The 14,406-nt window shown below is 50.4% G+C and overlaps 1 protein-coding gene across 1 annotated transcript in view; it reads right to left on the reverse strand.

Annotated features, from left to right (window-relative positions):
* LOC141264640 (transmembrane channel-like protein 2) overlaps positions 1-14,406 on the reverse strand; it is a gene marked incomplete at its 5' end in the record, with an annotated part of 316,798 nt that overhangs the window by 39,524 nt on the left and 262,868 nt on the right. The window contains 2 exons of the mRNA XM_073676913.1: positions 4,915-5,043; positions 7,379-7,534. Coding sequence (XP_073533014.1) covers positions 4,915-5,043; positions 7,379-7,534 — 285 coding nt within the window. The remainder of the gene's footprint in view (positions 1-4,914; positions 5,044-7,378; positions 7,535-14,406) is intronic.

A 14,406-nucleotide genomic window follows, 5' to 3' on the forward strand; every position in this document is an offset into this window, starting at 1 on the left:
CCACTATCCCAGACTAGATGGCCTTCTGCAGAGGGCACGGTCGCTGTGTGCTCACTTCCGCCGTTCGCATCCCGCAGCTCAGCGACTTACATCTCTACAGAAGTCGTTGGGCCTGCCACTTCACCGGCTAAAATGCGATGTGCCTACCCGGTGGAATTCAACTCTGCACATGTTGCAGCGACTGTGGCAGCACCGACAAGCCCTGGTGCAATACGTTCTGACGTATAGCCTGGGCCAACGAGATTCAGAGGTGGGGCAAATCACGCTGGAGGAGTGGTCTCAGATCAGGGACCTATGCACCCTTCTGCACAGTTTTGAAATGGCGACGAAGATGTTTAGTGCTGACGATGCCATTATCAGCATGACTATTCCGGTGATTTACATGCTGGAGCACATGTTAAACAGAATTCGGAGTCAGGTGGTGGCACAAGAGGAGGTGGAGGAAGTAGAGGAGGAGGAGTTGTATGCGGAAGGGCTAACATCTGCAAGGTCCAGACGGTCGGCAGCACCAGGGCGGCAGGCATGTGAGGGTGGGGGAGATGATTTTACCAGGGCGCATGGTAGCAGCCAAACTAGTGAGGAAGGTGCAGGAGCCCAGGAAGAAGTGGAGGACGAACTGATGGAAGACTCATCAGATGAGGGAGACCTTGATCACATTTCTGTTGTGCGAGGTTGGGGGGAGAGGACAGAGGAAGGAAGCATGATTGTTACCTCGCCACCAACACAACAGGGACTTGGTGCTCCTGGATGCGCAACACACATGAGTGCCTTCTTGCTGCACTACCTGCAACATGACCCTCGAATTGTGAGAATTAGAAATAATCCTGACTACTGGGTTGCCACACTGTTAGATCCCCGGTACAAAAGTAAATTTGCAGAAATTATTCCTGCCATAGAAAGGGATGCACGCATGCAGGAGTATCAGCAGAGACTGTTGCAGAATCTTACATGTGCTTTTCCACAAAATACCAGTGGTGCACATAGTGAATCTCACAGTTCCAACTTGCCAACCGTGGTCTGTATGGAATTGTTCAATAAAGGGCCCAAAATTAAGATAACATAGATGGGAGAGGTCTCTATGAATAGGAATTCCTAAGTATTTGATACCCTGTGAGGGCCAGGCAAAGGGAAAGTTGGACTGGATGGAATCCTATATGGATTTAGGGAGGGAGACATCGAGGGCCTCAGACTTCGCTGCATTGATTTTAAAATTTTACCATGTAACAAAGTGATCTATTTCAGCCATAACAGCAGGGATGGATATATGTGATTGAGTGATATATACTAGGACATCATCAGCAAATAGAGAGCACTTGTACTCGGTGCCTCCCACCTCAATCCACCTAATATTGGGGTTATGGCGAATTGATGAGAGCAGGTGCTCCGTCACTAGGATGTATAAGAGAGGGGACAGAGGACATCCCTGCCTTGTCCCATTGGTGATTGTGAAAGGTGATGAAAATGTTCTGACGCACCCCCTGGGCCTTGGGACACCCGGAGCCGGACCCTTTTTGGTGGATGCTGGTGGTTGTAGTCTTCGTGGCGGCGATCCGGTTCCGTGGCTCAGGGCGGTCAAACCAGTGGCGGAACTATTTATGTGGTTTTGATGTTTAAATGTCCGACTACGCCACCCGTGGATTGCGGTCAGAGTGAACCGCCGCTACAGGGCAGACCGCTAAGGCTGGTGTTGTGGGTGCAGCAGAGCGTAGCATAACTCCCCACGGGAGGAGTATAGCCTCAGGGCAGTGTATGCGGAGGATGGGGGTGATGGTGCAGGGCAGCAGCAGTAACGACACGGAGTCAGTGATGCAGTTCAGGGCCTTTACTCACAGTTCTTATTATCCAGACCACGTCTGCAGGTAACGGCTGCCCACGTCGTACTGTGCTCACCAGGTGAGGGGCTCAGACAACTCCCAGATAACTTTGGAGCGCTTCACAGGACCCCCTTTGTGTGTCCTTTGTCTGGCCTTTCTTACCAACACTTCTGTCCGGCTGCCTCGGGCCTCCTCTTGGTAAACTTGGCGCCAGTTTCCCTGACCCTATGTGGTGCCTTCCTAGCGGGTGGAGCAAGGGGCTGCGCCACATAAAATGTCAGAGCCTCCGGTTTCTAGCTGAGGGTCGTTTCCTGCCTCCACTAGTTCGGGGACCGGTCTCCCCCTTTGGCCTGACCCCTCCACGCAGGTGGATTCGGGCGTGCGGTGGCGACTCGCCCGTCCGCACCCCTGGGATCCCTTCATTCCTCGTTCCTGGAGCCTTCTCCGCTCCTCTTCCTTCCTTCTCCCTCTTGCAGGCCTGGGCCTCTGTTACTAGGCCCGCCTCCGGAGCAGAGCTCATGCAGAGCCCCTGCTCCCTGCCACTTCTTCTCAGACTTCTCTGCACTGAACTAAGATGGTGCCCACCTTTTATACTCCCTTCTCAATGCACCCAGGAACTGCTTCCTCCCTGCTCCTGCACTGCAGGGTTCCCCTTCCTCAGTGTTCCCTCCCCCCACTCCAGCCAGGGACAGGGACTGTCGTGCCCATCTCAGGGGCATATTGGTCGCCCTGCCCCACGGCAATGTGGTGTAATGCATGCAGGTGTCGGGTCCTGATCCACACTCCATCCTTATCTGAGAGTGAGATATCACACCTCTGGGTGAGGTGCAATACGTCTGTAGCAACCGAGCCCTCGGTGCTACAGTTCCATTTATCTTCAGCCTAGGTGACGTATTGTGATACAGGGCCGTGATTTTGGCTATAAAAGGGTCCCCTAGACCCCTACCCCAAGCTTTTTAAGAGAATCATATATGGCGTGCCAGGAGACTCTATGGAATGCTTTCTCAGCATCCAACGAGAGTATCTACTTACAAATTTTTAACTGCATCTAGCCCAGGAAATACTTTGTGCCTAGTAGCAGTGTCTGCTAGTCAGCGGATTATCCCGGCTGTTAAGCAAGCTACACCACCTGTAGTTTGGACACTTAATTTTTTCAAAGGAAATGCTTCGGGACCACGGGATACTTAGTGAAGAGCATCAGGAGGCACCCCAAGGCATAGGGGCTGGGACTGGCACTAGGATGCCTTGCGGTGGACAGCCGAGCTCGATCCTTATAAAAGCTTTTTAACTGCAGCAGCTTTAGTGGACGCTACTGGAGCTGGAATTACGCGGCTGCTGGCATGAGACTTGCCCTCCAATAGATCCTTGTAAATGGATTTAAAGTGTATTCATTCAAATTAGAGGGACAATTTAAATTAAAAAGCTTAGAGCTGCCTCCACCACAGGGGGGCTCTCTCGACCCACCAGCGGACAGGCACCAGTATTGGGAGAGGGGGGCTGGCCGTCAGGGTTCACCGCGGCTCTGGCACAAACCCGGCGACACGGAGGTGGCACGGGCAGGAGCGGACTGGCCGTCTCGGCTTCTCACTTTTTGGATTGTAGAAGGGCATGACATGCCTATATCTGTGTCTCCCCCTCCTTTTACTCCTCCACCTCTTTTCTTTTCGCATGACTATATGTACTTGTTACTTTTCCATGTGTTACTTGTGTCTTCTGAGCAGTTTGTCAGCTTTTGGACACCTTTGAAGGTGTTTTCTATGTGTTTCTATGTGTTTTTGTTTGCCTGCCATTGGTTTTAACGGTGTTCGAAGGTGTTCGACGAACAGTTCGACGAACAGTTCGGCGAACACACGGGTATTCGACGAACCGAACCGAACTCGAACACTACGGGGGTGGCTCAACACTACTCGCCAGTTACACAGGGTGCCAGCATCGCCGCCCGCTGCTCCGGCGGCAGCTTCTCCTGCTCTGCGACCCTTTCGAATACCCACAAAAATTCCTCAACAACATCCCCCTCGGTCAACTTTTGCAGGGCACGTCTTACCACCTTCCAGACGTGAGAGTCATCATCTGGACTTGGAGATGGGGTGGTCACCCTGCCATGGACTGCATCTGCTAGGAGTCCCATCTGCTGCGCAAGCACTTCCTGTTTCTCCTGCTGCTGCTGTTGCTGGAGCTGCTGCACCAACAATTTATTAGTTTCCTTTTGTGCTAGCTCTTGTTGTTGCTAGGCTTTCTGCTGTGGTTGCTGGCCTTGGATCAGGTGCTTGATCAGCTCCTCCATTTTGTCTGACTGCTGTTTTATCCTTCACCCAGGACATGTAGTTTTTCCACAGCCATCACACTTGCTTCCTGGGGATCTCGCCTGCACTTTTAGCACCAACTGTGGTTAATCAGCTCACTCGGCTGCTTAACAAGGTAGTCACAGAAATGCTTTTTGTTTAAATCTATCAGCTGGGATATGGTGAACAGCCATCCCACCCAACTTGTTAGCTGTTCACAATAAACCCGGCCCTGTCATGGCTGATTTACTCCTCTCAGCACAAAACATGCTGGAGCAAACTTCCAGGTTCATATCACCAAAGCTAATAACCTCAGTGAAACATATCTCCCTTCCCACACATTACCAGTGACCACCAGGAAAAAAAACAACGCAAAAACATGGTGTTTGAACTAACAATGCTCGCTGTGAAATCACCATGGTAGCAGATGCATCTCATGGATAGGTAGTACATGTTTTATTTCTAATCTTGGAAATTTCTACTCGAGATATTTTGCTTTTGGTAACAGTATTGAGTGCTTTACTATGTTTCTTTCTTTCTACTTTCTGCCTGTGTTCTGTATAAAGTACAATAATTCAGTTGCACAGTGAAAAGACTGTTCTGTTACATTAGCTTGTGGATGCACTTTGACAAATGAGAACATTGGTAATGAATACATACAGTACCTAGTTAATGGCATTCTTGTGGGTTTTCTCCAAAAATTCATTAAGCAATGTACAATGAGCAAGAAACAAATCATCAGCACCAAAGTCAAATGCATAAAATTCTAAAATACAATACAAATATATATGAATATTGAGATATGTAAAATTACTTACAAACCCAGCTTCCAAGTCCCAGCACCAACAGTAGTTCATGAATCGTACAAAGCAGGCACGGAGGAAATCCCCAACTAGGATAGTGACATAAGTCACTAGAATGTCAGATACTGTCAGTCTTACAAATTCCTAATTGGGATACAAGCAATGAAAAACCAAGTAGAATATGAGACATTGGCTGATATGGATAAAATTGGATTAAGCAGCTAAAATAATGTATAGGCATTAACAATATTACTGATTGGTACAAATTTAATGAATGTTTTCATAGAAGAGAATGTAACATTACAGGCATACTTTTTCTTACAATAGCAAAAATTTTCACCTCCAGAACCACATTATTGCCTTGAAATTTGTAAACCTGGAAACATAAATGTAGAGATACTGACTATTCTTTTTGGAAAGTGTCATTATGTGCACTTTTAAGCCTATTGAGCTAAGAACAATACTCCTTTAAACATAGACATAAGCTATGATTATGAGCTTATTACTTGAAATGCGTTAGTTCACTTATCTGTTATTACCTGATTATTGCAGACAGTGTTTGGAGTAGCAAGATTCTAATCAAAGGCACAATCTTTGTTAAGAGCTTGCTCCAAACATAACCTGTCTGCCATAAAGAAATATGGATTTCTGCTATTTTGGTTTGAGCTCTACTTTATCATTGTGTTGTGCTCTCCTGCTTTGTAACATCAGCAACACGGTTTCCTAATTACAAGTACTGTTTTTTTTACTGTATATTCTCATTATTTAGTAACAATGTGAAAATCTTTAAAGCCCAGGCTATTCTCATGTACCAAGATGTTCATTGTTTGAAAGTTTGTGCTTTTTTTCTTGCTCTATACTGCTCTCCATACAATTTAGCCTATCGTTGGCCAAAGCCACCAATATCGACAGTCTAATGTGTATGGGGGCCCCTGATAGATGATTGTCGGGGGAATTTAGGATTTTGCATATCCAGTTTCAGACTGCCTATCCTTTTGTTCTCTCTAAAATAAGCCGCCGCCAGTGATGTCTGGCAACGGCTCCCTCATAGACATCACAGTAGCACTTGTGGCGCCCCTGAGGGTTCAGTCGCCACAGAGATACTGCACCTCACCCCGAGGTGTGGTGTCTCCCTTCTCTCAGGTAAGGAGGGAGTGCTGCACGGAACCCCAACCACCTACATCCAACACAACACTGCTCCAGGCCAGCCGAAGGGGCAAGACGCAATGTAGTTTTCTGCTGAGCCCTGGCCCTGGCTGGAGTAGGGGGGGAACCCAAAGGTAGGGGGAACCAATAGTGGGTGTGGGTGGAGGAAACAGTTACATGTAGCACTTATACAGTCAGTATGTAATAGGAAGCCATATTAGGAGTTCAGTCGAGTTCAGTGGAGTACAGGCAGGGAGCAGAGGCTCAGTCAGAGCTCTGCTCCACAAGTTAGGGCCCAGGATAGAGGCCCCGGAGGGGAGCAGGGAGCAGGCTCCATTCTACTTAAAGGATCCCAGGGGGTACGGCGCGTGCAGGACGATACCAGTATGCCCCGCTCCTGCCAGGTGATCAGGAGGGATCGGTTGCTACACTCAAAACCCTAGGGGTCAGGTTGGTCCCGGATCCGACGTACAGGAAGGACTTCAGCATACCCGAGCGGGAATGAGAGTGAGCAGCGTAGGGCAGCGGTGAGAAGGACCGAGTGTGGAAAAGGTCAAGATATGTACATATGAAAGTGGGGTTCCGCTAAGCATTCCTAAATTTGCTGAGAAAGGACTGAACCCCTGCCCGGTGAACGCAGTGTGACGAGGGAGGCCTTCACCTGCCAAGTGCATTTGAGACTTGCCTAAGGACTGTAAGTAAAACCTTGGACGACTGCATTGAACGGCCTCTGTCTGTTTCTTCACCGGCTTCACTGATCCTCACCACACTACAATGCCCAGCACACCATACCACCATTTTTCTATCTATCTACACTGCCCTGAGGCCCGCTCCACCTGTGGGGAGCTGTACCATCTTTAGCTGCCTTGTCACCTGCCTCAGAGGACAGCTGCAGCGCTGGTGGCTATCACCAGATACCACAGGTGGCGTCACAAAGAATCCCCAAATCCCATATAAGAGAAGTTCCCCTTTTTCACTGACCACCCTGGGTCACGGACCGGGCCAGCCACCGTGATATACCCCCCGGCAATCAGAGGCCCGGTTGCCGAGTACCCCACGGCCCTGGGGGCGAGCCACACTCAGCAGTGTGTTTGGGAGAGACGACCAAAACAGCTGCCAGCCGAGAGATCGGACCAAAATATTATTTGTCCAACAACCATCGAAGGTGTATGGAGGGTTAAAGTGCATCCCCACTTCTGAATGATAAATTTGCGTTCGGTCCATTTTTCATTTTAAATCGTATTGTATGAAAGGCCAAGAAATGATAACTGGTTTACTTCCATATAAACAGAATCTAGTTATATATATTGGATGACGTAGTATCTGTTCTTACAACTCCAACATTAGTTTCCCAGCAGGGACCTCTGGGGACATCAGCGGGAGGTAGTGGTGGCGGTGTGGTGTCAGTTCCGTTCATGAAGGTACTTGAATTGTAGTAATTGTATAAAGTCCAGTAAGTTATATTCCTTATTGAGTCTTCTTGAGCTAGCTGTTACAAAAGAAAAATATAAATTTACACTCTGATGTATACATAAATGCACATTACTAATGTTTGAAACTGCTCTTATATCAGTATGTTTCTTTTTCTGTGACTTCAGGAAAATTTGATATAACTTTCTGTGCTATCCTTAACAATGTCAGTGAAAACATTTGCAAATTTCTATAATTTGGCAAAATATCAGCTAATACTGTATCACTTTTGCAGGATGCAGTGTCACGTATTGACAAGGGACTGTGGGCACCTATCAGATCCCTTGAACTAGAGGCACCCTGGGCTATCCCTGTCCCCCGGATTACCCTGAATGGTGGAGACGCAGGCAGGGGTCTGGTATCTTACTATGCTCCTATCTTAACCCTTATCTGTTCCTTCCCCCACTCAGGGAGGTGTGAGGCTGAAGTGTACTGGAAAACATTAAACAGGCAGACAGGGGTAAACAGACAGGGATAAAAGAAAACTACAATCATACAAATACATTCACAAAACAACAGAGTGGGAAAAAGGGGAGAAATAGGAGGCACAAACCAAATGGGAGAGGATAAGGATAAACATGCAAACCAACTCCACACAGAAAACTCCTGAAAAACTATCCAACTGCCTACGCCAAACACTGAACTTCTCCTTCAACTTCAAACCAGATAGTGGAAAACAGTCACTAGCAACTCCCAAGTGCCAGTAGTGAGCATACAGTATGTACCAGAGGGGTGTGGCAAGCACATAACAGCTGAGACCATTCAGGATGGAGAGCTCCAGGAAATCAACTGAGCTGATTAACCTTTGCAATTGTGGCACCCCAGGGGTCTGATTGCCACAGTAATAGAAATATTATGTCTGAGAGCAAGTGGGAGGTTTCTCTGGTCAGGAGCCCTAAGCATGCAACACTTCCTGCCCAGACCTGGGAGGGGAGGAATCTGCCCTTATAAACTGGGTCTGGGGCGGGATTAGGGAGTTCAGTCTGAGCCTGGAGACAGTTCCAGACACAGGGAGAGTTACAGCAGGAGCTCTGTAGGAGCTAGGAGCAGAAGACCAGGGGCTGGAAGCTAAGCAGAGATATAGCTCGCCCTGGCAGAAGAATCTGATAACCGGACACCGGAGTCCGAGGCTGTGGGGACTGATATTCACCCAGCAGCAGAAACCAGCCGGCAGGGGATTCCAGGTCCTCTGGCCATAGAAGCCCGGAGGCTCAGTCACAGGGACGGGACCAGCACCGCCATCCAGGAGCGGAGGTGAACAGAAGGCCCCAAGTCACCAGCCATATGGGTGAGCACCACACGGTATACTCAGGGATGTGGGCTACTTCTAACCGCTTACAGCAAGGTAGCCAGAAAGAGTGCAGATAGACGGGGAGGCCTACAACTCCACCTGGCCAGGGGAGCTCCTGTTTGCTCGCAGACTGACCAGGCCCCTTATGCTAGCCAGTACGCCCGGGAGGGTCTGCCTTAATATCACCAGTAAAGACCCTGAACTGCACTGCAAAGACTCTGAGTCGTTTGTGCTTCATCGCCGCACCAGCACTACTAGTGCTGGGACTGCCGTGCACTACCACCCTCACCATCAACAACAATGCCCTGGGGCTCCACTCTTCCCGTGGGGAGTCACACTACCTCAGCTGCACACACCATCAGCCCCAGCGGTCTGCCTTGCAGCGGCGGTCCGCGCTGACCGCAATCCACGGGTGGCGTAGTCGGACAATTAACTTAAAACCCCCACAAAATACCGCCATCTGCCTGACCACCCTGAGCCACGGGACCGGGTCACCGCCACGGATTCTACAACCCCCAGAGACCCGGCTCCGGGTATCCCACACACGTCCACACTAGGCCCAGTGGGCGAGTCAGCTTTGGCGTAGTTGGTAGGATTTCGTGCCCGCAACCACCGGGTACTGCGTGCCTTCAAAAGACTGTCATACCTGCCGTGGTGAAGGTCCCCGCCATCCAGAGCCGTTTCTCGCCATCTTCAAAAGTTTCCCGCCATCTTCAAAAGTTTCCCGTCATCCGCAGTTGTTTTCCCGCCATCGGACGCCATCTTCGGGATGCCGCGCGGGAAGAAGAGGGGCGTGGACGCCGAAAGCGCACGAGACCCGAAGCTCCGCCTCACGCATCGACGCTGCGCAAGGTCCTGGAAGGGAGAGAGAGCGACGCTGACGTCACCAGAGAACGACGCAAGGTCCTCCACCCTGACGATCGTCTGCGGAGCCGCGGCCTACGGAGAAGAAGCAACAGAAGGTAGGCCTCACTTAACTAGGGGGGAGGAAGATGACGGATACGGAGGGACCCTCTACCACCAGCGCGGCCGCTGCCACAGTAATGCCATTTACAATGCCCTATAACCCCGGAGTGGCCTGGCAGCCCCAGTACTCAGGGGAGTCGCATACCCTAAGCGACTTTAAAGAGAGACTGTACAGCCTGTTTAAGGTGTACCCCCTGATAGAGGGACAAAAAGTGAGCATATTGGTAGGCCAGCTAACCGGGGCAGCCCAACGTGAAGTAAAGTCCTGGTCAGTCCGGGACAAGGAGACTGTAAAAGAAATCTTAACCCGTCTGAGAGACACTTTTGATACCCGTACCTCAGCAGAGATCAAAATGAAATTCTATTGTTGCAAGCAGCAGGCCCAAGACAGTATAAGAGACTATGCTTTGAATTTGCAAGAGGCCCTGGGAGCCATTAAACAGGCAGACCCTGACAGTGTACGGAATGCAGATGAACTGTTAACTGAGCAATTCATTGAGGGTCTGCTGTCCAACGCCCACCGAACCCAGTTACGTGCAATGGCCTTGCAGAACCCTGGTTTAGACTTTGCAAAGTTCAAGGACAGGGCCATCCGGGTGCTCCGAGAACCGACACAGGGTAGCGCTGTAACCCACCGGCGCCCTGCTATTACCTATCACCAGGAGGCGGCGCCCTTGTCTACAGAGTCTGTAGGAGCTGGTGCGCAGGCTTTGGATAACAACCCGGCTACAGACCTGCACCATCAGGTCCAAGAGTTAACCAAAAGCGTAGCCGCGCTAACCAGAACTGTGCAGTCTTTACAGGTTTCCCCTCCAGGGAAGATCCAGCTGGCATCCGGACTGGAGGACGTCCCGTGGCGCCGACAGAGGAGGATCCCAACGTCCAGAGGAAGACCCAGCGACAGATACAACAAGGACGGACAACCCATCTGCCGCCGCTGCAATCAACCCGGACACATGGGAAGGTACTGTCATTTAAACGGGCACAACCTGGGGTAGAGGGCCAACCCCCAGGCATATGATCATCAGGCCCATCGAACTGGCGTGATAAATACGTAGGGGGACGTCCGGTCTTGCCTGTGGTACTGGCTGGCATTCTTATGAGTGCCCTACTGGACACTGGGTCACAAGTGACTACCATCCCGTACGTGCTCTTTAAGCGGTACTGGAATGACTCGGACATATCCCGCTACCCAGATGATGACCTGAGTATCATCGCCAGCAATGGTCATCCCATGCCGCAGGTGGGGTTCAAAGAGGTGACCATTAAGGTCGGTAAGGTCGAACTGGCGGCACAAGGACTGATTATTGTGGACATTGACCGTCATGAGAGTCACCCTAGAATAACCTTGGGAACTAACGTGATTGAAAATTGTCTTGCAGAGGTGATTCTCATTTTACAGCAGGTTGCCAAGAACGCCAGTTCCAGCCAGCGGCGTGTCCTCAAAAAAGAGATCCGGGCACTGATGAAGCGGCAACAAGTGGAACTATCCGGTGGTGAGATAGGTAGCGTGAGAATGTGTGACCCGTTCCCTATTGCCATGCCCCCGAAAAGTGAGATGATGATCTGGTGCCGGGCAGCTATTGGTCTGAGAGGTAGAGACTACCAAGCTATGGTAGAACCCGTTTACTCAGACAGTAGGCCCACCATTTTGACAGCACGGGGGGTGGTCGATGTACGCCATGGGAGGGTGCCCGTCCGCATCATAAATATCGGGGAGAGGGAAGTGTATCTGCCCCGGTATGCCACGCTAGCCAAATTGTTCACCATAAACCAAAATTCTGTAAGGGCCGTGGAACCCTTGCCTCCATCTCAACCAGAGGAAGGTAACGGCTCTAAGAAACAAATGGAGGACTGGTGTCAGCAACTGCATTTGGGTACTGACTCCACTCCCTCACACCAAAAACAGGGAGTCTACCGGGTGGTTCAGGAGTACGAAAGAGTCTTTAGTAAACACCCGCTAGACTTCGGGTGAGTAAAGGGGGTAGAACATCACATCCCCACAGGAGACCATCCGCCCATAAAGGAAAGATACCGACCTGTACCCCCTGCACACTATCAGCATGCAAAAGGGATGTTGCGGGACATGAAGGAGGCTGGGGTAATCAGGGACAGCTGTAGCCCCTGGGCAGCTCCACTAGTTCTAGTGAAAAAGAAGGACAACACAATGAGAATGTGTGTAGACTACAGAAAGGTCAACCGTATCACACACAAGGATGCGTACCCGTTACCTAGGATAGAAGAATCTTTAGCTGCATTAAAATCTGCTAACTTCTTCTCCACTTTGGATCTTACTAGCGGGTACTGGCAGGTTCCTGTAGCAGAGGCAGACAAGGAGAAGACTGCATTCACCACCCCGATGGGCCTCAGCAAATTCAACTGTATGCCGTTCGGGCTCTGCAACGCACCAGGAACCTTCCAATGGTTGATGGAATGCTGTCTGGGACACCGGAATTTCGAGACGGTCCTGTTATACCTGGACGATGTCATCGTCTATTCCAAAACCTACGAGGACCATCTGAAACACCGGGCAGAAGTGTTTGACGCCCTGGCAAGCTACGGCCTCAAGGTGAACCCTCCAAGTGTCACCTGCTGAAACCAAAGGTGCAGTACCTGGGACACGTGGTGAGTGCTGACGGAGTGGCTCCCGACCCCGATAAGATCACCGTGATTAAAGACTGGCCAAGACCCTCCAGCATAAAGGAAGTGCGGCAGTTTCTCAGGTTGGTAGGATACTACCGAAGATTCATTCCCGGTTTCACCAAAATGGCAGCTCCTATGCAGGACCTCCTGATAGGCCAATTCAGGAAGGCCAAAAACCAGAAGCCACCCTTCAGATGGGAAAAGCTGGAAGAAGAGTCCTTCCGCCAGCTGAAGATGGCCCTCACGGGGGATGAAATCCTGGCGTACCCTGACTACAGCCAGCCCTTTATCCTCCACACAGACGTGAGCAACATCGGGCTAGGAGCCGTACTGTCCCAGATCCAGCAGGGGAAAGAATGGGTAATTGCTTACGCCAGCCGAAAACTACGGCCCACAGAGAGAAACCCTGAGAATTATAGCTCATTTAAGCTAGAGTTGCTGGCCGTGGTGTGAGCAGTGACCGAACGTTTCAAGCTTACCTTGCCTCTTCCAAGTTCACCGTGTACACGGATAACAACCCGTTGACACACCTGGACACTGCAAGACTTGGTGCCCTGGAGCAGAGATGGATGGCCCGCCTGTCCAACTATGAATTCACCATCAAATACCGAGCGGGACGCTCAAATGCCAACGCAGATGCCCTGTCGAGAATGCCAAACCTACCGGACGTAGGGGAAGATCCAGAAGCACAGGAAGAAATCAAACTCCCTGCGTTCCACCGCCATGGGATTACCCTGTATTCCCACCGTGTGAGGGACAGGCGCTCTGCTACGTTCAACCCCTTACCCCACTACAACTGGGCGGAGACACAAGACAGTGATCCCGCAGTCCGTCTGGTGAAGGAAATGCTGACACAGGCTGATGCCCACCTTGATCCAGACGCTCCGGAGGAGACCAAGCAACTGTGGAAGGAGAAAAGCAGGCTGTTTCTTTACAAGGAGAAGATGTGCCGGAGAATGGTCAGCTCTAGAACACATGAGCTGACCAGTAGTGTTGAGCCACCCCCGTAGTGTTCGAGTTCGGTTCGTCGAACACCCGTGTGTTCGCCGAACTGTTCGTCGAACTGTTCGTCGAACACCTTCGAGCAGCGTTAAAACCAATGGCAGGCAAACAAAAACACATAGAAACACATAGAAAACACCTTCAAAGGTGTCCAAAAGCTGACAAACTGCTCAGAAGACACAACTAACACATGGAAAAGTGACAAGTACATATAGTCATGCGAAAAGAAAAGAGGTGGAGGAGTAAAAGGAGGGGGAGACACAGATATAGGCATGTCATGCCCTTCTAAAATCCAAAAAGTGAGAAGCCGAGACGGCCAGTCCGCTCCTGCCCGTGCCACCTCCGTGTCGCCGGGTTTGTGCCAGAGCCGCGGTGAACCCTGACGGCCAGCCCCCCTCTCCCAATACTGGTGCCTGTCCGCTGGTGGGTCGAGAGAGCCCCCCTGTGGTGGAGGCAGCTCTAAGCTTTTTAATTTAAATTGTCCCTCTAATTTGAATGAATACACTTTAAATCCATTTACAAGGATCTATTGGAGGGCAAGTCTCATGCCAGCAGCCGCGTAATTCCAGCTCCAGTAGCGTCCACTAAAGCTGCTGCAGTTAAAAAGCTTTTATAAGGATCGAGCTCGGCTGTCCACCGCAAGGCATCCTAGTGCCAGTCCCAGCCCCTATGCCTTGGGGTGCCTCCTGATGCTCTTCACTAAGTATCCCGTGGTCCCGAAGCATTTCCTTTGAAAAAATTAAGTGTCCAAACTACAGGTGGTGTAGCTTGCTTAACAGCCGGGATAATCCGCTGACTAGCAGACACTGCTACTAGGCACAAAGTATTTCCTGGGCTAGATGCAGTTAAAAATTTGTAAGTAGATACTCTCGTTGGATGCTGAGAAAGCATTCCATAGAGTCTCCTGGCACGCCATATATGATTCTCTTAAAAAGCTTGGGGTAGGGGTCTAGGGGACCCTTTTATAGCCAAAATCACGGCCCTGTATC

Source organism: Phyllobates terribilis, unplaced genomic scaffold (genome assembly GCF_046119375.1).
Source record: "Phyllobates terribilis strain yellow unplaced genomic scaffold, ASM4611937v1 Scaffold_4__5_contigs__length_816908805, whole genome shotgun sequence".
NCBI lineage: Eukaryota > Metazoa > Chordata > Amphibia > Anura > Dendrobatidae > Phyllobates > Phyllobates terribilis.